The sequence below is a fragment of the Erpetoichthys calabaricus genome, chromosome 8 (genome assembly GCF_900747795.2).
Source record: "Erpetoichthys calabaricus chromosome 8, fErpCal1.3, whole genome shotgun sequence".
Classification (NCBI taxonomy): Eukaryota; Metazoa; Chordata; class Cladistia; order Polypteriformes; family Polypteridae; genus Erpetoichthys; species Erpetoichthys calabaricus.
Genome location: NC_041401.2, coordinates 23,305,845 through 23,332,264, shown reverse-complemented (window position 1 = coordinate 23,332,264; position 26,420 = coordinate 23,305,845). Strand labels below are relative to the sequence as shown.

Below are 26,420 nucleotides of genomic sequence, written 5' to 3'. Positions count from 1 at the left end.
GATTCTCCATAATTGACAGGAGTTTACTCAGCTCCCGTCACTCTGCCACGGATGTCAAACTGTCCAGCTTCGTGCCTACAATAGAGCCTGCCTTCCTCACCAGTTTGTCCAGGCGTGAGGCGTCCTTCTTCTTTATGCTGCCTCCCCAGCACACCACCGCGTAGAAGAGGGCGCTCGCCACAACGATCTGATAGAACATCTGCAGCATCTATTTGCAGATGTTGAAGGACGCCAGCCTTCTAAGGAAGTATAGCCGGCTCTGTCCTCTCTTACACAGAGTATCAGTATTGGCAGTCCAGTCTAATTTATCATCCAGCTGCACTCCCAGGTATTTATAGGTCTGCACCCTCTGCACACAGTCACCTCTGATGATCATGGGGTCCATGAGGGGCCTGGGCCTCCTAAAATCCACTACCAGCTCTTTGGTTTTGCTGGTGTTTAGTTGTAAGTGGTTTGAGTCGCACCATTTAACAAAGTCCTTGATGAGGTCCCTATACTCCTCCTCCTGCCCACTCCAGATGCAGCTCACGATAGCAGCGTCGTCAGCGAACTTTTGCACGTGGCAGGACTCTGAGTTGTATTGGAAGTCCGATGTATATAGGCTGAACAGGACCGGAGAAAGCACAGTCCCCTGTGGCGCTCCTGTGCTGCTGACCACAATGTCAGACATGCAGTTCCCGAGACGCACATACTGAGGTCTGTCTGTAATATAGTCCATGATCCATGCCACCAGGTATGAATCTAATCCCATCTCCATCAGCTTGCCCCTAAGGAGCAGAGGTTGGATGGTGTTGAAGGCGCTAGAGAAGTCTAGAAACATAATTCTTACAGCACCACTGCCTCTGTCCAAGTGGGAGAGGGATCAGTGTAGCATATAGATGATGGCATCCTCCACTCCCACCTTCTCCTGGTATGCGAATTGCAGAGGGTCGAGGGCGTGTTGGACCTGTGGCCTCAGATTTGTGAAGCAGCAGCCGCACCATGGTCTTCATCACATGCGACGTCAGAGCGACAGGCCGGAAGTCATTCAGCTCACTAGGACATGATACCTTTGGGAATGGGGTGATACAAGATGTTTTCCAAAGCCTCGGGACTCTCCCCTGTTCCAGGCTCAGGTTGAAGATGCGCTATAGAGGACCCCCCAGCTCCGATGCACAGACCTTCAGCAGTCGTGACGATACTCCATCTGGACCTGCTGCTTTGCTGGCACGAAGTTTCCTCAGCTCTCTGCTCACTTGCACTGCTGTAATTGTGGGTAACACGAGGCAACTGAAGCTTGAAGATTAATCCAGCAGCCATACCACCCGCACTTCACAACAGGTCATTCACCTGAAGCAAAGCATCTTCAGGCCCAGCCACTACTTGGATGGGAGACCATCTAGGAAAAGCTTAGGTGTTGGTGAGGCCAGCAGGGGGCGCTTATCCTGTGGTCTTTGTGTGAATTCCAATACCCCAGTGCAGTGACAGGGACACCGTGCTGTAAAAATGGCACCGTCATTTGGATGAGATGTAAAACTAAAGTCGTGACTCTCTGTGGTCATAAAAGATTCCGGGGCATCCGTCGTAAAGAGTAGGGTGTATCCCGATGTCCAGACTAAGTTACCCACCATGGCCTCAGTCATTCTGGCCCCCTAATCACCCTGCTCTCACCACTTCACTGCCTAACAGCTAATGTGTGGTGAGCATACTGGTGCAAAAATGGCTGCCATCACATTGGTGGTAGTTGAAGTGGTGTAAAGTGCTTTCAGTAGCGATGGAAGTGCTATATAAATGTAAAGAATTAATTCAGTAATGAAAATATCGGTCTATTGCATCACTCCATAGCAGGGGTCTACAGCTCCAGTCCTGGAGGACCACCGTGGCTGCAGGTTTTCATTCTAACCCTTTTCTTAATGAGTGACCTGTTTTTGCTGCTAATTCACTTCTTTTGAACTAATTTTAATTGATTTGTTCTTGAAGACTCAGACCCCTTAATTGTTTCTTTTTCCTTAACTAGCAGACAAACAATCATGAGAGGGTGGCATGGTGGCGCAGCGGTAGTGATGCTGCCTCGCAGTTAGGAGATCCGGGTTCGCTTCCTGGGTCCTCCCTGCATGGAGTTTGCATGTTCTCCCCGTGTCTGTGAGGGTTTCCTCCCACAGTCTAAAGACATGCAGGTTAGGTGTATTGGCGATCCTAAATTGTCCCTAGTGTGGGCTTGGTGGTAGCGCTGCTGCCTCGCAGTTGGGAGACCTGGGGACCGGGGTTTGCTTCCCGGGTCCTCCTTGCGTGGAGTTTGCATGTTCTCCCCGTGTCTGTGTGGGTTTCCTCCGGGTGCTCTGGTTTCCTCCCACAGTCCAAAGACATGCAGGTTAGGTGGATTGGCGATTCTAAATTGGCCGTAGTGTGTGCTTGGTGTGTTTGTGTGTGTCCTGCGGTGGGTTGGTACCCTGCCCGGGATTGGTTCCTGCCTTGTGCCCTGTGTTGGCTGGGATTGGTTCCAGCAGACCCCCGTGACCCTGTGTTCGGATTCAGCGGGTTGGATAATGGATGGATGGATGTGGGCTTGGTGTGTGTGTGCCCTGCGGTGGGCTGGCGCCCTGCTCGGGGTTTGTTTCCTGCCTTGTGCTCTGGAGAATGACTGACTGACAATCATGATATACAAAATGAACCAAAACAACTGGTGTCCATCATACAATATCTGAAAATAAAGAAAGGTGAAGTTCTCAGGAATGTCGATCTGCTCAGGTCCACAAAACATTTTCACAGAAAAGAGAAAATCAACAATTTCACAAATGTCTGCTAATACACCACAAAAGCAGCAACAAGCCACAGAGTTAAAGAACGAGTTTAATTAACGACAAGACTCGGCATCTCATTAAGTAACTGGTTGGAGTTTGAGGCCCTGACTCAGTTGGTCTTCTGTCAGCTCACTCACTTCACATTTCATTTCTGTTTGGGTGCCATTTAAGGAAAGAAAGGAAGCAATTCAGGGGAACAAATCTTAAAAAAGCAATTCAATTAAAATGAATTCACAAGAATGCGATGGGTTGGCGCCCTGCCCGGGATTGGTTCCTGCCTTGAGCCCTGTGTTGGCTGGGATTGGCTCCAGCAGACCCCCATGACCCTGTGTTCGGATTCAGCGGGGTTGGAGAATGGATAAATTCACAAGAAGTTAATTAGAAGCTCAAACAGGGCACTCATTAAAAAGGGTTAGAATGAAAAACTGCAGCCATGGTGGTCCTCCAGGACCGGACTTGGCGACCCCTGCGCCATAGTATGACAACAGCAAATAGTTTTTATTGTGGTCTTCATATATACAGTGTGACCACCAGGAGGCATAGCAGCCACAACACATGTCCTGGTATAATAAAAAAAAAAGTTTCCAGAAATACTTGAAAAAGGCTTCGACTGGGGTACAAACACAACACAATTCTTACTCTTCTCTTTTCCTCTCTCCTTCCACTCCTCCAGGCGAGCTTCGCCCGTCCTCCACACCCGACTCTAACGCACCTGGATGAGGTTAAGCTGTTTCTTTGATTTTGGGACCCAGGACGGTGCTAAGGCATAGCCTGCTGGAGGTACTTCTGGGTTCAGGGCCGTTTCTGACCTATTTGGTGTCCCAGGCAAGAAAATCTGTCCTTCCGCCCCCCCCCATGCCTTTCACATCCACCATACTGACACACACACAATATGCTACTAACAGAGGTTAATCACGCACCACAAAAGTAAAAAATGAATCACAGCAGGGACATTGGCCACTACACCATCAGGAATAATGACATTATTAGGGGGATGGAGTGGAATGATCAAAGAAGGAGGCCAAAGAAGGAGAAGAAGAGGGGGGGGAGACAAGTGTCCAGAGGCAGGAGGAGAGGAGGAAGGTAAAGAGAGTGGAACTGAAGGTAGGAATTTTGAATGTTGGCAGTATGACTGGTAAGGGGAGAGAAGGAAGGTTATTTTGTGTGTGCAAGAGATTAACTGGAAGGGGACGGCTAGAGACGGTGGCACTGACCAAAAAACAGAAGACAGAGCTGGAGGTGGCAGAGTTAAAGATACTAAGATTTGCATTGGGTGTGACGAGGATGGACAGGATTAGAAATGAGGACATTAGAGGGTCAGCTCAAGTTGGACGGTTGGGAGACAAAGTCAGAGAGGCGAGATTGCGTTGGTTTGGTCATGTGCAGAAGAGAGATGCTGGGTATATTGGGAGAAGGATATTTAAAGATAGAGCTGCCAGGGAAGAGGAAAAGAGGAAGGCCTAAGAGAAGGTTTATGGATGTGGCGAGAGAGGACATGCAGGTGATGGGTGTAACAGAACAAGACGACGAGGACAATAACCTATTTGTGTGTTACGAATCTTCATGTAGACACCCTTCAACTAAACTGCTAGTCAAATTTATTCCCTTGTTGGATATTTAAAACAATCTTGAATTAGTCAGTCAAAATTAAATATACACTGAGATGATGCATATCTTTCTATAATTCTACAAGTTACACGTATCTTCAGTTGCTCTTATACCAGTCCAGTTAACAAGTCTCGAAAATGCATCCTCACATTTCCTCCTTAAGACAAAAAGGAAGCTGATGCTTGTTGACAGTGGCACTGAATGAATGAAACATAAAAGAAAAAGAACGGGTCATCATGACTGACAACTACGCGAATATGATGCGTGTAGTTACTCCACGTTGGCTGTTTCCACACACACTTACTTTGGTATCGCAGGCCGCTCTGTAAATTCCAACAATTGCCCACTTGCTTTGCCAGGTGAGGCACATTGTAAACGGTTTCCACCATAGCAGTACAGCTTAGCCACGTCCTTAAAGAGAAGCCACATTTATTGGACTTACCAACACACAAACTTGTGATTGAGGTGGCCACACGATGTAAGAGTGTATTGGAAATGCTAGAAAGGTTTTTGGAATAATAGCGAGTCATCTCAGAAGCCCTGCATATAAGCAGCAAGGTTGCTCCTGCTGTGACTGGCATGTAGTGTGCTTGTCTACAACAAATCCGCCACAGGTGCCTCGTCGTTTTTAATGTTGTGACATCTTATCTTATCTTTCTCCACTGACCTGAGACACATGGTGATGCTTTTCTTCGGTACAATAACTTCACTCATTTGCTTTATATTTGGTATAGCATACTGCAGTTTATAAACCTGTATCGTTTGTCGAAAGCCCTCATTTTCAGCAACGGTGTAGGGTCTCTTATCTTTATTGATAAAAACTGCTATAGATTGTTACTTTTTGGGCGTGAGGCGAATTGAAGGGAAGCTTGGAGCGATCTGCTGTCTCCAGTGTAAACTGCTTAGGCTCTATTTGATTGGATGTCAACTGAGATTACATTTAGGGGTGACATTGGGATAAATGCTGTGGCACCCGGACGGGGTTCATGCCCGGCCGGGACGCCCAGGAGGAGAACTCATTCCTCCTCCAGAACGCGAGGGGGCGTCCGCCCTGGTCATACTGGGGGCCACGGGTACAGAGCTTGGAAGCTCTACCCTGTAGGGGCCCGTGGCCACCGACAGCGGGTGCCCTGATGCCTTGGGGACACTGGACCCCAGCGCTTCCGCCACACCCAGAGGTGCTGGGGGGGAAGAGAAGAAGGGACACCCGGAGTGCTTCTAGGTGCACAGCTGACACTTCCGCCACACTGGGGAACACCTGGAGCACATCCGGGTGTGTATAAAAGGGGCCGCCTCCTTCCAGTCATTGACAAGAGTCGGGAGGAAGAAAGATGATGTCAGGAGGACAGCAAGGAGGCGGCCTGAAGAGAGAGAAGGCATTGTGTTGTGGCCAGGACTTTGGGGTTTGTGAGCACAATATGGACAATGTAAATAATGTAAATAAACGTGTGTTGGGTGACATGAGCGTGTCTGCCTGTCTGTGTCCGAGCCAGTCTCCACAATGCTTTCTCAAAATATGTTGTGCTACAATACTTAACTTTCTGAGTTGCACAGCTTACATATGGCTTTGCTTTTAACCAGTTGGTCTTTGTACTGATTTAAAGGGTGCGTGTAGTAAAGTCCACACCTTTGATTTAAGTGTCGAAGGTGCCAATGAGAGAGTAAAGTGCTTCTTCGGTTGAATGCCTTAACAGGAACATTAGCAACTGGATCAGACACCAAAAACGAACATAAGCAAAAAAATCAGCATACAGTAATTGATCAGGATAGTGATTCACAAGATCGAGCGTAAGACTTTAAGAATCAATATAGAATCTTTTAAATTATAAATAACGATTAATTGGAAAATCGATAATTTTACCCAGGCCTAGTGTTTAGGATGCACTCCTCTATTTTGGAGCTAACGTGACCATTCATGATCAGTTGTTTCATACAGATTCCCAAGTGTGGACATTTGTAGTGCCACCTGACAATTTGTATATCCATCAACCAGGTTATTTTTGTTCCCATTCAAGTACCACAAATTGAATAAAAACAACATAAGATACTTTTAAAATAGGAGATCTTTTTAAAGAAACAAGACAGACCGACTTATACCCATTTTATCACTAATACCACAACAAAAGTATATTTTTTTCTATCCCAGTATAAAATTAAGACACTATGCTGGGTTAAAGTCAATGCAGGATTTTGCCTGCTACCCTTTTAAAGAAATAAGAATAATAACGATTATTGTAGATGTCATCTTTGTCTTTATAAAAAAACAAGAAAATTGGAGCCTCTTATAGAACCTTTGATAACCAAGAATGGACAGAAAACAAAACTCTTCTGTCTCGCTTAAAACTGTCCAAAATGTTTCCAGGACAAGATCCAACCAGCGAACGCTGCATCCAAGCTCCTGCTTCACATGTTCTGGGCCTGCACCAAATTAACATCATTTTGGACAAAAATTTTTAAGTGCCTTTCAGACAGCCTTGGGGTCACAATCCCTCCTAACCCATTAACAGCTGTGTTCGGTGTTCTTCCAGACGGACTTGAAGTGGAAAAGGACAAGCAAACGGTGATTGCATTCACTACACTTGTGGCACGCAGACTTATTTTGTTAAATTGGAAGAATCCTAAGTCTCCTCTGATAAGTCAGTGGGAAACCGATGTTTTATATTATTTGAAATTGGAAAAAATCAAATTCTCAGTTAGAGGATCTGTACAAAATTTTTTCAAAACCTGGCAGGATCTGATCAAATTATTTTAGAATAAGAGAAATAACTATTACCGCATTTAATTCCCTTCTCCATCTCTTATTTACATAGATATTTATTTCTCCCTTTCCTTTGCTTAATGTGGTCTTATTAAAAAGCCCTAAGCAATTCTCCTTTAGCTAAGCTCTCCTTCTCAGGGGTGGGGTTTGATTTGTCTTTAATTTGTTTGGTTATAAATTGATCTATTTGTATGGAATGATTACAATAAAAATTAATAAAATACATTAAAAAAAATCTTTAAAAGCAGTTTGGGAGTATAATGAACAAGAAGAGAAAATATTTAGGTGCTGTTATAGGTACTGAAAGATGTGTTGCCATTTGTTGAATTAGGAGATTTCTATCCTTTTACATATTAGCTACATCTTTCAAACCATTTTGTATTATACTGTATGATCTGAATATAAATTGTCAATATATCTTTCTTTCTGACAGCAGGGCTGTGTATCTGCTAGCACTACTGCCTCAGCGAGGTTTCCCCAGGGACAACGATTGCCTTCACACATCCTAAGACACAAGTCTTGAGTATGAGTGTGTTTATGCTCTGCAATGGCCCAGTGCCCTGCCCACAGTAGATCCCCGACTCGCACCCAATAATGGCAGAGACATAGATTTCCATATAAAAATAATGGAATGTACCTCTATTTTATGCAATACCATTTATTCCAAATTGAAAAAAAAAAAAAAAAAGGCAATTACAGAATAAATAATCTTATGAAAAAGTATAATGATATGTAATTCTAATTAGAGAGATAGATAGACAGTTAGATAGATGCTTTATTAATGCCAAGGGGAAATTCACATACTCCAGCAGCAGCATACTGTTAAAGAACAATATTAAATTAAAGACTGATAACAATGCCGAGAACAATGCAGGTATACAGACAGACAATAACTTTGTATAATTTTAACATTTACCCCCCCCCCCCCCCCCCCCCCGGGTGGAATTGAAGAGTCGCATAGTGTGGTGGAGGAACGATCTCCTCAGTCTGTCAGTGGAGAAGGACATTGACAGCAGTCTGTCGCTGAAGCTGCTCCTCTGTCTGGGGATGACACTGTTTAGTGGATGCGGTGGATTCTCCATTATTGACAGGAGCCTGCTCAGCGCCCATCGCTCTGCCATGGATGTTAAACTGTCCAGCTCCGTGCCTACAATACAGCCTGCCTTCCTTACCAGTTTGTCCAGGCGTGAGGCGTCCCTCTTCTTTATGCTGCTTCCTCAGCACACCACTGCGTAGAAGAGGGTGCTCGCCTCAACCATCTGATAGAACATCTGCAGCATCTTATTGCAGATGTTGAAGGACACCAGCCTTCTAAGGAAGTATAGTCGGCTCGGTCCTTTTTTACACAGAGCATCAGTATTGGCAGTCCAGTCCAATTTATCATCCAGCTGCACTCCCAGGTATTTATAAGTTTGCACCCTCTGCACACAGTCACCTCTGATGATCACGGGGGGCAGGGTGGTAAACGTTAAAATTATACAAAGTTATTGTCTGTCTGTATACCTGCATTGTTATCACTCTTTAATTTAATATTTTCTTTATCAGCATGCTGCTGCTGGAGTATGTGAATTTCCCCTTGGGATTAATAAAGTATCTATCTGTCTATCTAGTAAACTGTAACAACTCTTTTGAATACCATAGTCGTATATTAAATGAGTTAACAGAGAATCTGAACACAGACATACTTTAATAATAATAAAAAGCATGCACTTACACTAAAAGAATCAAGATATCAAGCACTAGTAGCAATGTTTCTAAACTCAATACCAAAAGATGCCCATTTTACTGCCTTATAAAAATGAAATGTTTTTTTTCCACCAAATCACAATATTAACTGTTTAAATATTTTAATAAAGATAGAACCTAAAATCTATTGTAAAGTTCAACTTTCAGATGAAGCAACAAACTGTTTTCTGACATTGGCAAGAAATGCAGAGAAGTTGTTGGTTTCATGTAATTTGCTTTCAAGTTGTGACATAACTTCAAGTTCTGGATCAGATGATGTCACTGGAGGCAGAAGAAAAAATATTTTATGAAAATGTATTATTTTAATTGTTTCAATTGTAATAATTCTATTGTACATTTAGATTGATTTGCTTAGCAGACATTTTTATCCAAAAAGGCCTTACAAAAGAGGTCAATATAATCGAGTAAACATCAGTCTGAGAGACAAGATTAGAAAACTGATCATCACAAGAGAAGAGCTCAGAACAAAATGCAAACTTTGTTACCCATCCATGGATACAAACCCCTAACAACTTGAATAAGTTAGACAGAAATGCACCAAGCAAGACAGTCTTCAAACACTTCTTAAACACATTGAGGAAGTAAGAGGTTCAGATGGAGGTGGGCATCTTATTCTACCAGCTAAGAGTTACATATGAACAGAGTCTGGATTGAGATTCAATGCCATGCAGAGATGGCATCACCAGACACCATTAATCAGCAGACCAGTGTGGGTGAGAAGGAGCACAGGATCTCACAAGTATCTCAAATTATATAGGTGCAGACCCACCAACTACTCTGTAGGCAAGCATCAAGGATTTAAACGTAATACATGCTTCTACAGTGAAGCAATGCAGAGATCTGAAAAGATGAGTGACATACATCCAGCACAGCTGCTTGAACAGAAGACGGTCTGCTGTATTTTGAATCATAATTTATAAATAATCATCATCGTCATTATGGAGCAAGTTTCAAACAAAAAGGAATAAGCCAGATATGAAAAAACAAATTTAAAACAACCTGTTTATGAAAATACATAAGCAAATGGTAAGCATAGGTGAAGTTTTTATTTATTTAAAAAAAAAAAATTTTTTAAAAATTGACAATGCCAATGCATCAAGTGAGACACATTCAAATGAGTGATGGATCATGGATGCAAAGTCATCCTGCCCATCAAAATTACAGCTAGAATGCCGAAATCAAGGCATTGTACAATATCTCAAATTTAACAAAGTGTTTAATATGCTTTTTAAGATGGGCTATGATCTGCTAGCAAGTTGTGGAATAGAGTTGGTGAGCTTCTGAAAGAGGTCTGGATTTCCATGCTTGGGACACAGAGGTACTGCACAATAAACTCTGCTGCTAGATATATGCTGCACTTCATTTTATCTCAACATAAATACCATTCTGGACATAGTACTACACACACACACATTTAAAAACGCACAATAATTAAATGAAACATTACCATAAAGAGTCAAAGAAGAAAAAATAAATAAAAAGAGGAAGCAACACATTTGCATTGTAATCCAAAATACCATTTTTACACTTTTTTCATAATGTAACACCAATATATCTGTTACTTTTCAGAGAAGAGTATAAAAGAGAATAAAACTTGAGTATCATAAAGGGAACACAGGAATATCCATCCATCCATTTTCCAACCCGCTGAATCCGAATACAGGGTCACGGGGGTCTGCTGGAGCCAATCCCAGCCAACACAGGGCACAAGGCAGGGAACCAATCCCAGGCAGGGTGCCAACCCACCGCAGGACACACACACAAACACACCCACACACCAAGCACACACTAGGGCCAATTTAGAATCACCAATCCACCTAACCTGCATGTCTTTGGACTGTGGGAGGAAACTGGAGCGCCCGGAGGAAACCCACGCAGACACGGGGAGAACCCGGGAAGCGAACCCGGGTCTCCTAACTGCGAGGCAGCAGCGCTACCACTGCGACACAGGAATATAAATGAATAAAATTGATTTTGCACTATCTGTAAATATGTAACTGTTCATCAAATCTGAATATAAAGGTATCTGTAAAATTGAGTTCTACAAATCTAAATAATTGTTAATGTAACCAGTTTTAATAACAGTTCTATTAAAATACAGTATTTTATAACAGTACAAAAAACAAGACATTAGAAATGTATCATTTTACCTTTATATTTGTTTTCTTCAGTGATTTGTAGAACAAATGTGTATGGGCAGTCTGGATCGTTACGGCTTATGTTCCTGAAAATGATCTGGAGTTTTTCTCCTATATAAAGTAAATGGGAAAAATAAGAACAATGAAGAACCTGCACTGCCTATATAGACCATTTGCTTACTAGGAGAATTGTGCTATTAAAAAGATATTAATATGCAAAGGCCTTTTCTGTTTCTTCTTAATATCAACATTACAAACACATTAATATTTTTCCTTTCTGCATTGACCACCAATCCAATGTACTTTACAAGAACAAAATCATGGCTCTTTTTTTTTTTTTTTTTTTTTAAACTATTGGAACACAGGAGGGTGAAGCAACCTGTGCAGACTCACACAGTAGTTTACTTTCAATACCACGGCCACTACACCCCTGTGCCTACTAATTTAGAAACACATCTTAATAATTAAGATGTTTCCATAGATGAACTGTTGCCCTTGTTAATGGGTTGGTTTTTGCCTTGACTAGAGTGCTGTCAATATAAGCAGCAGCTCCCCGTAGCCCTGAAACTGTACAACCACTTTAGAAAACAGATGGCTGGTTATATTTGAGATTTATGAGTTGGTGTCGTACATATAACAAAATAAACAAAAAATAGGAATTTAAATAGTTTGTGGCCTGAGCAGTTAAGGTTCTGAAAATTCTGCAACAGGGAGAAGTTTAAGTAAAATATTATATTACATTCTCAAAAACAAAAAGATCATTTTCTCCAATATTACTTCAAATTTAGGACCTTTTTCAAAGGTTCATACAGTGAAGTTTGCAAAGGTGTCTTAAAAACCAAGGTTAAAAAGTTACCATGAAGTCTTCGGATTTCCAAGGCCAGCACCTTCTTAAAAAGATCTATACTTTTAGTAATTTTCTTCAGAGCTGCTTTGTTGTTCTCATTTTCAGCAAGCAGTGCTATAAGTTGAAAACCGAGCATTAAAAAATAATAATTGAATCAAAGTGATAAACAGAATATAACCTAGAAATTTCTAATTTGCACAAATTTTCAAATGAGACCCTAATTTTAAAGCTGTATTTCTACTAAATGAATTTTCAACTAGATTTTGAAAGAAACAAATAGCTGACAACTTAGTTATTTACTCTGTGTATGTGTATTAAGTATAACCATTTGTTTGTTGCCAATAGTACATGACAAGAAGCCTTTAAAATAAAAGAAAATAAAGTAAAGTAATGTTTAATGTTGTGTACATAGTACAAGAAAATTTGTACTTGCATGTATCTTTAGAACAGTACAAATAAACAAAAAACAAAACAAAAAAAAAATAAAATCAATAAATCCGTTCCATTGGTTTAAAAAAAGTTAACAGAACAATACAACTCAAAACAATAAAACTATTAGCAAATCTCACATCATATCTCAAATAAGACAAAAGTTCCTGATCCTAAAGCTAACAAAGTTTTCATTAAATACACCATCTTCAAAAAACGCATTCAAATTATAAGTTAAGTTTATTGAATTTGTACTTCAAATAAAACCTGGATTGTACCAGGCTTACACAAATCTTGAGCAAATCAGTTTGTCTTCATGAAAGCATTTCCAATTCCTCACCCAAGTTAAGTAGTACTAGGGTGTTGTACCATGTTAGCTAGCCAGGATTTAGTTAAAAATGATTGCACCAAGAAAGAATCTTCTAACTGGAAAGGAATGAAGGTCAGTAGGAACAAGACAGAATACATGTGTGTAAATGAGAGGGAGGTCAGTGGAAAGGTGAGGATGCAGGGAGTAGAGCTGGTGAAGGTGGATGAGTTTAAATACTTGGGATCAACAGTACAGAGTAATGGGGATTATGGAATAGAGGTGAAAAAGAGAATGCCGGCAGGGTGAAATGGGTGGAGAAGAGTGTCAGGAGTAATTTGTGACAGACGGGTATCAGCAAGAGTGAAAGGGAAGGTTGGTTTGGACATGTGCAGAGGAGAGATGCTGAGTATATTGGAAGAAGGATGCTAAGGAAAGAGCTTCCTGGTAAGAGGAAAAGAGGAAGGCCTAAGAGGTTTATGGATGTGGTGAGAGAGGACATGACGGTGATGGGTGTAACAGACCAAGAAGAACAGGACAGGAAGATATGATAAAAGATGATCCACTGTGGCAACCCCTAACAGGTGCAGAGAAAAGAAGAAAAAGAAGATTGGATACTCCTGAGCCCAAAAGAGATTTACACAGCTTCATGAAACGTGAGGTTCAAAAGACATGCAACACTTTAAGTATGTTGCAGTAATAAGAGGTGAGTAGACAAATTGACCTATTTCTATTGTGTATTAAAAAAGTGTCCTGTCAAGCCAGTGGCCTCCAGGATAGTGCTCTCGGATTGCACAAAAGTTGTTGCAGCCATAAACATGCTTTAGAGTTGCAGGCTTTGCAAAAATCAATCAGTCTTTGCCCTCTTTCAAGCAAGCGCAAATATAACACAGACTGCATGGTGCTTTGTGTGTTAGTTTGTCTCTTTTATACGTAAATGTAGTTAATTTATGCACTGATCTGCTACAAATATTCTCTACCACTGTATAGAATGTTGAGTTGGTGTTAAGTTATAGCTTTACATGTAACAAACTATACATAAGTTCCTTGCAACCATGTTTCCTGGCAATTAAAGTTCAAATTCAATGTAACTAAATGAATATTTTATATGCATTTTTTAAAAAATACTTTGCTCTTGCACTTTAAAATGTAAGTAAAGGGTACTGGAGTCCAACGTGAAAACAAAAGACTTAAAACTTGCAGAATATGACCACTTCGCTTTAAGAAGACGTGACTGCTGTGTTTCTGAGGAATGCTTATAACAACAAAAGCAAACTGGAAGTAATACATTTTATTACAGATTCTTGGTAATATTTTCTTCAAAAAGAATATTTCCCACTTAATTGTTTGCTTGCAGTGGGCATCATGGGTGGAGTTTTGATATTTACCCAGGCACACCCTTAATGATAGCAAACACACTGAACCATATGAAAGCTTATTACCACCACTCAAAAAATGTATAGCATTATTTTTCAATAATTATTGTATTATTTTGCAAAGATAGTGCCTGCTGCACCAGCAGGATTCAGTAGTCTAGTGCCATCTAATTAGAAATGAGCGGAGCATACCATGCAACCAAAATGATAAGAACTGAACTGACGTTATTAGAATACATTTAGTTTTAATCAGGTTGAAGTTTAGTAAGTTAGTACAGATGTTTTAACAAAGGCAGAGTGGTAGTGCAGAGCTGTCATTCTTGCCTTATTGCACCAGGTTCTGCATGTTCTCCTTATGTATTTACAGATTGATTGGTATCAGTCAGTGAGAGTACTGGAAATGTGTCAGTAATACTTATCAATAACTGAAAAGTTTAGCCCTTCATGTGCTGTGAAATAAATGACATCCATTCCTTTTTTTCTAGGTTTATTGCTTGTTATGTATGGAAGTGTAAAGACTATGGGTGATCGTGTGTCATTTTTTTCAGTCATTATTGCCTAGATATCTACAAAACAGAGGCAGCAATTACAGTGCTTGGAGATGATATTTCAAGGTACACCCTTTAGGAAACCATGCCCCTTGTAGCCAAAATGTTGCCACAGAGAAAGACAAGTTATGAGGTGACGCGCATAATTTGTTTCCTTTTAAAATGGCTAAATCTTAAAAAAAATGTTTTGCTTTATTTTCCTTTCTAAGAGAACATGGATACACGGTTTTCAATGATATGGATCAAACCTGATAACACTCTTGGGCTTGAAAAACAGATGTATTGTACAAATTTTAAGGCTTTTTGTTTTCATGTTGGACCCTGGAAATCTTCACCATTTTTAAAGCGCAAAAGAAGGCTAGGTATTGTTCTATTTTTTATAAAAAATGTTCCAATTTAGAACAAAATTTCATGTAGCAAATTAATGTATACCTTGATTGTGAAAAAATAATGACATGAAAAAACACTGAACTGACCCTTTAACATCAATATGGTTGGATTATTTATTTCTGAGCTACATTCTGCATAGTTCTGTAGCAACTTATGCACAGTCCTCCATATTTCAAAGTTGTGTGTGTACAGTATGTTGCAATAAACCCACAAGTCAATCAAAAGTAATATTTTTTTTAAATATACCCAAGGGTGTCTTCTTTTAAATAAGTCTTAAGTGTCCATATCATCTGCTCTCTTTCATTAGTAAAACATGTGACTTGCACACGTATATGCCAAGGTGAGCAGTACGTCACCAGTACAATAAGTGAATATGCTTTTATCAAAGATCTCACCTACATCGCCACACATACAGTGAAAGTCTCATTACTATTGAATACAGAGTTTCTTTTTCAACGATGTATAGTTGTCTATGATTGATCGCTTGTACTACATCTTACAGCCATGCGTAAAAGACAGGAAATATTTTACTTATGTGACAGCTAATCTTTATGCATTGTTATGTGCAAACATCTGTGAAAATGCATGTAGATTGCTGATGTGCAGCAAGACTTGAAGTTTGTACTAATGAGGTGTCTTCTTCAAAAAAGTAAACATATGGTTGAAGAACTCCTAGAAAAAAAGTTTCAGAATTCTAGTGATACAGAATATCAAGACCTTGAGTCACAGTTCTGACTCTATTGAAGGACTCAATTCTATGCTTGATTTTTAAGTAACTTTGAAGCGTCACAATGTACACTTTTACAGTTCAAGTACCAAGGGTTCAATTACCATATCCGGACACTGACTGCTGCATGTTCTTCCTATGTCAATTTTATGAGCAGTTCTCTTCCAGTTTCAGCCTCTTTGCATATCCTCTCAAAGCTTCATATGAGGAACTCTTTGATTGAATGTCACTGGCTGTGCGAAATATTACGAGGAAATCACTCTTCAAATAAAATATATTTGTGTCTTGCCATGCCCCACTGCTGCTCGTAGTTTCATATGGGAACCTTCATCATCTTTCAAACCAATCAAATGTCACTGAATTAAACCATGCGAAATTTCAAAACCCCTCTCAACTTTTCAACCGAAGGGACACACAGAACCATGCAATAATTTTTATCCCGTTTCTAATCATGATTCCTTAATGAACAAGTAGTTCCTTGGACTACTTTCGATAGGTACTAACCACTGCATACCAGGAACACCCCAAAAGACTAGCCATTTTGAAGATACTCTGACCCATTTTCTAACCATCACAATACAACCCTTTTTAAAGGTGCTCATATCCTTACTTTTGCTATTTTTTCTGCTTCAGACACATCATCTTCAAGAAATGACTGTTCACTTGCTGCCTAATATATCCCAACTCTTGACAGGTGCCACTGAAACAAGGTAATCAATGTTTTTCACTTCACCTGTCAGTGTTTTTAATGATGTGGCTGATCAGTGTATACAGTATATGCTGAACAGTAACAAAGTAGTATCAGCTAAGAAGAAAAGTTGAATTAGAAGTTCAAAAGTATTGGTTACAAATATCAAATAAAACTTGAACTATATATTACATTTAGAATAGAATTCATTCCAAACCAGTAACCATACCCTTTTTCTTTTTAATTTGTTCCTCTCGAAGATGATCAATCCGTGCAATTAGTTCACTTTTTAAATTTCCTCCTTCCGAAAACTCTGAACGGAGTTTTGATATTTCTGCCACTTTCTTTTCTCTTTCCACATTCATTTGTTCCAAAGCTTAAAAAAATGGAAAAAGGTGAGAGTTAAGAAACATTTTATAAAGTAGAAATTCATATGGTACTTCAGTTAGGTCACGTAGTTAGAGAACAATTTAGAATTGGTTACAACGTCGAAGTTAAAAGTGTATGATGTATGTAAAATAACTGATTTCTCATATAACAATATGTTTAGAGTAATTTAAATTTTATGTACAAAATGGAAGTTTTATACCTCTTATTTTAAAGGGAATGCGATACATGGATTTTAGACAACAAGGCCCGTTTCCCTTTTATTGTTAAAGATGTGTTCCCTCTGTCCAATTACCTTATTTTGATTAAGGCGGAGTGTTCAAGCTTTTAACATAGGGAGATATATGAATTCAAGCACAGCACAACCAGCATTTGATTTTTTTTTTGCATCTTATAGAAACCCATTATGTCAATCAGACAGATAGTAGAGAGAGAGAGAACCAGTCTCTCTCTGATGGTTTGACAGCCATTTTCTTGGCTTAGTAAGGTTTGCCAGTTGTCCCGCAAAGATTTGGGTGTATTGATGATGTTTTTGCCAGCCAGATGCCCTCCCTGACTTACAACCTCATTTAGTTACCTTTTATGACACAAGTGAGGGATGGTGACCTTCTTCTAACCCCATGCTACAGGGATAACAGTACCATGACAATAACTTGACAATAATTTTATTTAATTTTTATTTTATACTATACTTTGCCCCCTGCTCGCCCACCCCCTCCCCCCGGGGCACACTACACTCTGGCCAGTTCGCGTCTCTGATGCTCGCGTTGTGAAAGGGGGGGGTAGGGGTCTGAACACACGCTAAGGAGATGCAGACGGATCAGCTGCTGGCTTTCTGCTGCTGCTGCGTGTTCTGCTTGTTGCACTGCACGTCGATCATTTAAAAGCCTGTATAGCAGCTGCCCTTTTGTCTCACATGACGTTAAAGTGTCTCTCGAGAAGATCACGTATTGACCCAAGATTATTTATTTATTTTTTTTTTAATAATAATAGAGAGATATATAAACATTTAAAAGAAACTGTCTAGTGGAGTGCTGCATTCTTCAACTGTGTATTTGTACAGGACTGCAAGAACAAATTAAGGTTTACACAGTTTAACTGGGTCTTGATTTTAATTGTTAGATTTATGGAAAATAATGTTTAATTTTGAATAGAACTATTTGAATTTTAACCGACAGTATGGAAGCAATGGTAAAAGTAAAAATTACATGTTTCAAACATATATGCAGAATGTTTCTGGCATCATCTAGGACTATAATTTTTAAAAAAGGTCATGGACATCAAAAGGAGAAGCATAAATGAGACAAATGTGAATTGGTTGGGCATAGCCCTAGAATACAAAGCAGCACATTACAATTCATGGAGGATGGCACAAAGAAGGTGGAAAACAATTGGTTTGTGCAAACATTCAGCCCATGAATAGAGCAATGAAAAAGAAAAATGATGGAATAGCATACCCACACAGATATAAACTTTAATCTTCTCCTAGTTTAAACACAATCTTGTGGCTGGCTTTTGGACAGCACTTCAAATATTTTTTTATTTGACTGGTCTTTAGATAACTTCTAGATTTATGCTGGATTAATTAATACACTGACACTAATAGGATGTACACCTGCCACTGTATTAGTAATTACTAAAACTAATAGTAATTAGTATTAGCAAAATATAGTATTTTGCTACTTGCAGCCAGAAGACACAGATGTAGAAAATTATAGACTAAAATGGAAATATTTGTTGCATACAGTGAAAATATTTGTTTCAGTGAGGAAAGTTTTTCTTAGGTCCTACCAATGGCCACTTCTTTTGATTGGCATAGCTTAGAGCAGTGTTTCTTGATTAGATTACTGGGTTGTGAGTTTCCGTTACAACTCAAAACCACTCTTCTAGCTTCTCACTTATCACCAAGGAGAACCCATCCACAGTCCTCCACATACCAACCCACCCCACGCCCTCCGGCCCCCTCAGTTTTCAAATCACACTATTTTCACCAAGGGAGAAGTGTTCTTCTAATTGCACTTGTTTAATCTCTCTCCTAATAAAGCTTATTTCACCAAGGGGGTCCCATTTGTATATCACCATTCTTTATTAGCTATCTGTGGATCACTATGTGAACTTAAAAAGGTAAAACTGGGTCTTGAGGCAATAAAGGTTGAAAAGCACCAATTTAGAGTGCATGAATGTATTGTGGCGAATGGCCGGGTCCCATGCCCGGCTGGGATGCCCCTGCTGCTTATGTTCTGGGGGAGTAGCCATGGGCAGCTCAGTACCTCCCTCGGGACGCTTGGTGGCAGCCTCCCTGACAGATGGCGATTCCCCAACCTCCTGCATGGCTCCATGGGAGATGAAGTCCTCCACAGCCTGGTTGGGGCCCGGGGTGGCTGTCTGGTTTCAACAGCCTGGCTGGACGAATCTTCAGCCCCACCTGGAAGTGCAATTAGGACCAGGTGGTCAAGCACCTGGAACGCTTCCGGGTGGGCTATAAAAAGGGCCAGCCACCACCACCCAGAGAGCCAGTGTCAGGAGGAGGAGTGGTGGTAAAAGGAGAAAGGATTGTTGTGATGTGTTGTGTGGAAGAATGCTTTTGGACTGTGTATTGCCTGTGGGTCATGGGGAAGACGTGCGCCCACGGTTGAAGAAAATAAAAGTCTTTGTTGGTTTTATATGTGCCTCTCTGTCTATCTGTGTCGGGTCAGGCGCCTATATAGCGCCTTGTTACAGTATTAACAGAAAACAGGCAACAGAAGGACAAGAAAAAAAGAATGTATTACAACTCCAAAAGGGTGCCACATTCCTAATATGCAGTACAACATGGACAAATAATGCACACAGATTCCTCACCATTTTTGTTCATCTGTAGCCTCTCCAATAACATGTCACATTCCTTGCATTTTTTAACAACTTGTTCTGTAATAAAAAATGTAAAACATTTAACAAAGGAATTACACGATAAAAAATGTAACTTGTATACAAGATCAAAGAAATCTTACCAGTCACAATTTCAACATTTTCCTTATAAACTTGTTTTCTTGCTAGCATGTCACGATTGTACTCCTCAAACACAAACTGATTAAACTGCTTTTCCCATTCATCGAGTTTTTTTCGCACCTGATTCAATGAATCTGGATTTTGAAGATCAGCCATTGAGCACCTTAAAGAAATAAAATCGATTAATTAAGCATGCATCTGCTCATTGTGGCATATAGGTAAATGTAATTTTGATGTTACTTCTACAAGTCTGCTATTAAATGAAATATTCTGAGGAATTGTCCTACCTGGGATGTGCTTGAAGTAATACAATTATTTTTCTCAGCTGCTTTTTGTAACAAATATTTTTTGAAAAGTGGACTGTTTGACTTGTGTGGAGAAAAAAAAATATTAACTTGGTCATTGGTATTAGGATAGGAAAACTCAATCCCAGAGTGCCATAGTCGTTACATTTCCCTGCTTCGCTCTCTCTACAGGAATACCATTGTTGAGGCCTTCACCTAAAATGTGGTTTCTAAGACTGCCCTACCTAAGCCATTCAGATGAGAGATGCATCAAACCAAAGAAAGCTGAGGCATATGTGAGACAGCACTATGAGGTGCTTCAATACCTACTCATCCTTTCATCTGAACATGCATAGACATCTGAGTTCTAGTACGTAAAAACAGGGGCACCAACACTAGTACTACAGACAATATCATGGGAGAGATGGTGCAGGCTTATAAACATCTGGGGGTCCATCTGAACAGCAGACTGAATAGAATAACAAACATAACCTGTCACACAAACAGAGCAAAACTAGGAGCCATTTTGTTTAAAGGGCACAGGTCCATTAAAGTGTGAGTTTTAAGTGCTGGTAATGTTCAAGCTCAAGTTCAGTTTTATTGTCATGTACACAGTACGGAAACACGTTTCCCTGTACAATGAAATTCTTTCTTTGCTGTCCACACCAAATGCCAAAACCAACGTATAAAGATAAACATAAATAATAAGTAGCAGACAGATAATAAGTAACAGAGGCAGCATAAAGTATAAAAACAGAATAGAAGTGTAAAGTGTAATGTGCAGGTAGGTGTGTGATGGGCATGTCAAATACAGTTGTGTGAGGTAGACTGAATGAGGTTTACCAGGGTTATAAACTCCAGTCAGTTATTTAGGAGTCTAATGGCCTTGGGAAAGGAAGAGTTCTTTAGCCAGGAAGTCCTGCATTTCATACTGAGGGTAGAAGTGTGAACAGTTCATGTTGGGGGTGGGAGGGGTCCCTGAGGATCGAGGCAGTTCTCCTTCAGACCCTGCAGTTGTAGATGCTCTGCAGAGAGGGCAGTGGAGTCCTAGTGATCTTCTCAACAGTCTTTACCACTCTCTGCAGCCGTTTGCTGTGCATAGCAGTAGTGTTGCCATACCACACGGTGATGCAGCTGGTCAAGATGCACTCAACAATGCAGCTGTAAAAGTTGCCGAGGATCTTAGTCGACATACCAAACTTCCTCAGCCTCCTCAGAAAGTACAGCTGCTGAGCCCTCTAGACCAGCTGTGTGGTGTTAATGTCCAAGTGAGGTCCTCACTGATGTAGACACCCAGGTATTTAATGTTGCTCACCCTCTCCACAGCAAGCCCTCGGATCAACAGTGGCCGGTGAGGTCTCCTCTTCTTCCCCATGTCCACTATTATCTCCTTCATCTTGTCTGTGTTGAGGGTGAGATTGTTGTATTCACACTATGACGCCAGACTGTCCACCTCCCTCCTGTAGGCTGCCTCATCCCCACCAGTGATGCGTCCTATCACTGCGGTGTTGTGTGTGAACTTTAGGATGACGTTATCTTTGTGGGAGGCAACACAGTCGTGAGTGAACAGGATGTAGAGGATGGGGCTGAGGACGCATCCCTGTGGGGTGCCTGTATTTGTGATAATGGTGGCTGAAATCCTATTACCAATCCTGACAGACTGGGGCCTGCCAGTCAGAAAGTCCAGGAGCCAGTCACAGAAGTTGGGGTGCAGAAAGTTTATGAGTGAATCTATGTGGGATAACTGTAATAAAGGTGGAGATGTAGTCAACAAACAGCATCCTGATGTAGGAGTCTTTATTCTCCAGATTGAGGACAGTATGGCATTCTTAGTTCAGGTCATGTTCTGGACTAACACCAGTTAAGGGAATGTCAGATCTTTGAATAAACTGTCCAGAGAGGTCAGCTGCATAATAGGGTTGACCTTGGACTCAATGGATGCAGTGGCACAAGAGATGATGAGACCTGAATGACTAAACCTGCCCAACCTCTCTGTGACTCACTGTCTTGGAACACCTTCATCTAATAGCTTATTTGAACACATTGTGCCAGGAGAGGTTACTATGGTACTTTTGTGCTTAAAACTTTCATTACTGTGTAACACCCTTTCTCATACTGCCCATCTTCACTTAGCCAGTAATTACAGACACAATAGCAATGATATTCTGTAGAGATACTAGTCAATAATCAGTTAAAGCCTTATAGTAAATTAAATTATGTTTTGTGTCTTGCACTTGTATATTCATTTGCTCTTTATTTTCAATATCTTACACTATGATCACATGACACTCCTGACTAGACCTCCACATTCACTGCTCATATGCTAACACTATAACATTCAAAACAACAATTTATGGTAAATATATAAGAACCTCCTAAATGCAAGATTCCCCGCAAAACAGCCCCAGGGAGAACAATGCTGGTGTGTTTAAACTTTTCACAATGGCATTAAAAATCTAATCACTTCCAAATTTACAAAAAATGATCATCAGCAAAGTGAAGTAACTCATATATTAAATGATAAAGAAAAATAAAGGGGCACATCATGAAATATTGAAGCCATGTCAATTGGCTTATTGTTATATCATCCATACACCATACTGAAGCACACAGTGGTACCACAAAATAAATAAAAATAAAACGCAGGACAAATGTAAAACAAGTAATGAACTACACTATTCTATAAATAGATAAATAATAGGTAAACACATTAGTAACACATTAAAACAGATACAAATACACACCAAATAATAAAAAAAAACAAATGCAGCGCCAAATGTAATGCATGTAAATAAACTACTAGGAGTAGATTTGAGGGGAGCGGGCCAGCACAGAGTTCAAAGCCCAGTCAGCCAAGGGGTAGAGGTGGTTGCAGAACCAGGATGCTACATAACCTTGTGCCAGATATAAGTGGGAGGGCTCCTCCATAATGCTGTAGGCTTTACAGATACATTGTTATTTAAAGAAGAACTACACCAACATTTAGCTTTTCTACAGCTGCTTAAAACATCTGTATTGACATCTATACATTCCACAGTGATAACTGAATTTTTCATTTGCATGCTCCCCTGGAGCAGCAGGGAGTTACGCCAGACTGCTCTTTGCAGACTTCAGCTCGGCATTTAACACCATCCTCCCACAACGACTGGTGTCCAAACTGGCAGATCTGGGACTTCCATCACTCACCTGCAGTTGGATACTGGACTTCGTGTCTGGTTGCTCCCAGAGGGTCAGGCTGGGTCTCCACACATCCACTGCTCTCAGCCTCAACACCGGGACGCCGCAAGGTTGTGTGCTCAGCCCGCTCCTCTACACCCTCTACACATATGACTGTGTCCCCACTCACCATAGCAGCAAGATTATAAAATTCACGGATGACACGACGGTGGTCAGACTCATCTGGGTGACCTGGCATACAGGGACGAGGTGGAGCAACTGTCAGAGTGGTGCACAGTCAATAACCTGCTCCACAACACCAAAAAAACAAAGGAGCTTGTTATTGACTTTAGAAAAAACAAAACTGACATCCAGCCACTCATCATTGGTGGGGCCTGTGTGGAGAGGGTCCCGGTGTTCAGGTTTCTGGGTATTGAGCTGGAGGATGACCTGACCTGGAGCGCCAACACCAAGAAGCTGCTTAAGAAGGCGCAGCAGAGACTGTATTTTCTGAGAATTCTCAGAAAGAACCATCTCCCCAAAAATCTGCTCCTTGCTTTTTATCACTGTTCCATCGAGATTGTGCTCAGGTACGGACTGTGTGTTTGGTACAGTAGCTGCACTCCTCAGAAAAGAAAGCGCTCCACAGGGTCGTCATGACAGCGGAGAGAACAACTGGTTGTACCCTCCCCACTCTGGAACAAATCTACAACTCCCGATGCAGCAAAAAAGCAATAGACATTTCACAGGATTCATCACATCCCGGTCATTGCCTCTTCCAGCTTTTGCCATCGGGCAAGAGATACAGAGCAATGAAAACCAGGAGAAACCTCCTTAAAAACAGCTTTTATCCAAAAGCAATCATGGCCCTGAACTCAGAATAAAACTGCTCCGTATCATTCTCCCAATGTGCAATATAGATCTTAAGTCAACAAGTGCAATTTGTATATTTTGTAAAGTACTTTTATTACTATTTGGTTTGTTATTATTTTCTCTCTTCTTGTCTTTTTAACTCTTATTCTTCACACTGAGTCGACTGCACCTTCAATTTCGTTGTTCCTTTGTAAAAGTGACAATGACAATAAAGATCTATCTATCTACGTTTAACATCATGCTTGGCATCATAACCTCCTATAACATAAAGAAACCGGTGACAGAATAAAATGTCATCATGGGAACAGACTAAATACAGGAGTTAATTTGGGTCACCATATTTTAGTTTTTATTAAAAGGTACGGAGGGTTGGGGGGGGGGTAAGGATGGTAACTGACACTCAACACATGACTACAAACTATCCATCCATTGTCCAACCCGCTGAATCCGAACACAGGGTCACGGGGGTCTGCCGGAGCCAATCCCAGCCAACACAGGGCACAAGGCAGGAAACAATCCTGGGCAGGGTGCCAACCCACCGCAGGACACACACAAACACACCCACACACCAAGGCCAATGTAGAATCGCCAATCCACCTAACCGGCATGTCTTTGGACTGTGGGAAACCGGAGCGCCCGGAGGAAACCCACGCAGACATGGGGAGAACATGCAAACTCCACGCAGGGAGGACCCGGGAAGCGAACCCGGGTCCCCAGGTCTCCCAACTGCGAGGCAGCAGCGCTACCCACTGCGCCACCGTGCCGCCCGACTACAAACTACTAAATCTTTATTACTTTTTCTAACAAAAAAAATATAACCTTTAGTAATCTTTTTAAACATCTGTCATATCGCTATTTTTGTCATAATGACAAAAGAAAACCAATGTTTATCTTAGTTTTGTTTTTCCCCTTTTAGAACACAACAAATGTCTTAGCATCTGAGGACATAAAAGACAATTACAAACGTCATAAGTTAGGTAAAATCCTAACTGACTGCAAGAAAGAAAAACTTTAATGAAATATTTTGACACATAGTGGGCAAAAGAAATGACCATTTTCCATGACCATTAAAACAGCAGCACATCCAGTCAGACTAACTATACATTCCAGTGACCTGTCACTATGATCCTTAGGTGCACTTAAAGCCTCCTCTGCTTGCCCGCGTCTCACAGGACAGCCAGGCTGATGATGTGCTCTGCCCGTTAAAGCCAGTTTCATACTCTGCTGTTCTGGCCATGTGTGAAACTGCTCGCGCTTTTATTTACTACTGTCACCTACGCAGCGGCTCTACCGGGAGTGCTTTCGGCTTTCCATACTTTACGTGTAAGTCGAGAACAAGCATATTTATCATTCGATTCATCTTGAAATTGACGCTTTCTTTGGTGCATCTTTTGTATTTTGGTTACGGTGCTCAGTCGTAACGCAGCTCTGCCCAGACTGTAGAACTGCCCTGCACGATTTTCTCTGAACAAACCTCTTAGCGTTTTCTAGCAACCTGTGCAACAGATTACGGTATGTGTAAGTTCATTAAATGTCTACCTGCATGTGTTTAATAATAATACCCGGGTAGCTTAACAAACAATATAAAATCCTCTACAATCTTAATAATTTTACAAATCCCGGACAGACCGATATTTTAAGCATCTAAAATAAGACAAGCCCAGGAAAATGAGAACGTCTTGCCACTCTAGTTAATCACATTACAATTAAAAAATAAGTGGAGAAACTGTTTAGCAGTTTGCTGCTACTCACCAATGTTACATACGCCACTTCGATCCTCAATAAATTACAAACAAAAATCATTAACTTCCACAAAATCGTCGACACGTTTAAAATAACGCGCCAGTTGCTATCCTGCGATTCAAACAACAAACCGGAAGAAACCAAAGCACAAAACGCAGGGGACAAACGGTCAGGAAAATAAAAAATAACACGTGTGTGAAACAAACGTTTGACGGTTTTATCGATACTATAGAGAGATAAAATTACATAAGTATATTTTATAAAATAACAATTGGAGTACACATTGTTTTAAAGATAAAAATATATATTATGGGTGGTACAGCCCAACTTCCCATACTGCACTACACACCTCTTCCGTACCAGCTGAGGTCCCGCATTTCCGAACACCACTGTGCAGATTCCACATGATTTGTTTTTAGTAGAGATGTTACGACGCGGTGTAATCTGTTGCTTTGAAGTGGAAATGGGGAAAAGAAGAGCAAAATGTGAAACGACGCACGACATTCGTTATTTAATATAAATGCAAATACCTACTAATTCACTTAACGTTTAACTCAATAAGTACGAACGCTTATGGAATTATACAATGACATTGGTATTGTTGAATATATTATACTGTTTAAATAATTACGTGTGTGCCTTATAAC

General features: G+C 40.7%; 1 protein-coding gene across 1 annotated transcript; it reads right to left on the bottom strand.

The window, feature by feature from the left end:
- Positions 1-8,813: 8,813 nt before the first annotated feature.
- Positions 8,814-25,924, bottom strand: spc25 (SPC25 component of NDC80 kinetochore complex). The gene is made up of 7 exons (XM_028806356.2): positions 25,783-25,924; positions 19,720-19,880; positions 19,571-19,636; positions 16,572-16,718; positions 11,887-11,991; positions 11,043-11,141; positions 8,814-9,153 (listed from the first exon to the last, which is right to left on the bottom strand). The coding sequence occupies exons 2-7, from the start codon at positions 19,871-19,873 to the stop codon at positions 9,029-9,031; spliced, it is 696 nt and encodes a 231-aa protein (XP_028662189.1). The 5' UTR covers positions 19,874-19,880; positions 25,783-25,924; the 3' UTR covers positions 8,814-9,028.
- Between the last annotated feature and the right edge of the window lie 496 nt (positions 25,925-26,420).

What these genes read in the sequence shown, in the direction of transcription:
- spc25 (XM_028806356.2), bottom strand. Translation starts at nt 19,873, where the DNA reads ATGGCTGATCTTCAAAATCCAGATTCATTGAATCAGGTGCGAAAAAAA. An exon ending in ACAAATTAAAAAGAAAAAGG is followed by an intron (nt 11,992 to 16,571) that starts GTATGGTTACTG and finishes TTCAACTTATAG; the next exon opens with CACTGCTTGCTGAAAATGAG. An exon ending in GGAAATCCGAAGACTTCATG is followed by an intron (nt 11,142 to 11,886) that starts GTAACTTTTTAA and finishes TACTTTATATAG; the next exon opens with GAGAAAAACTCCAGATCATT.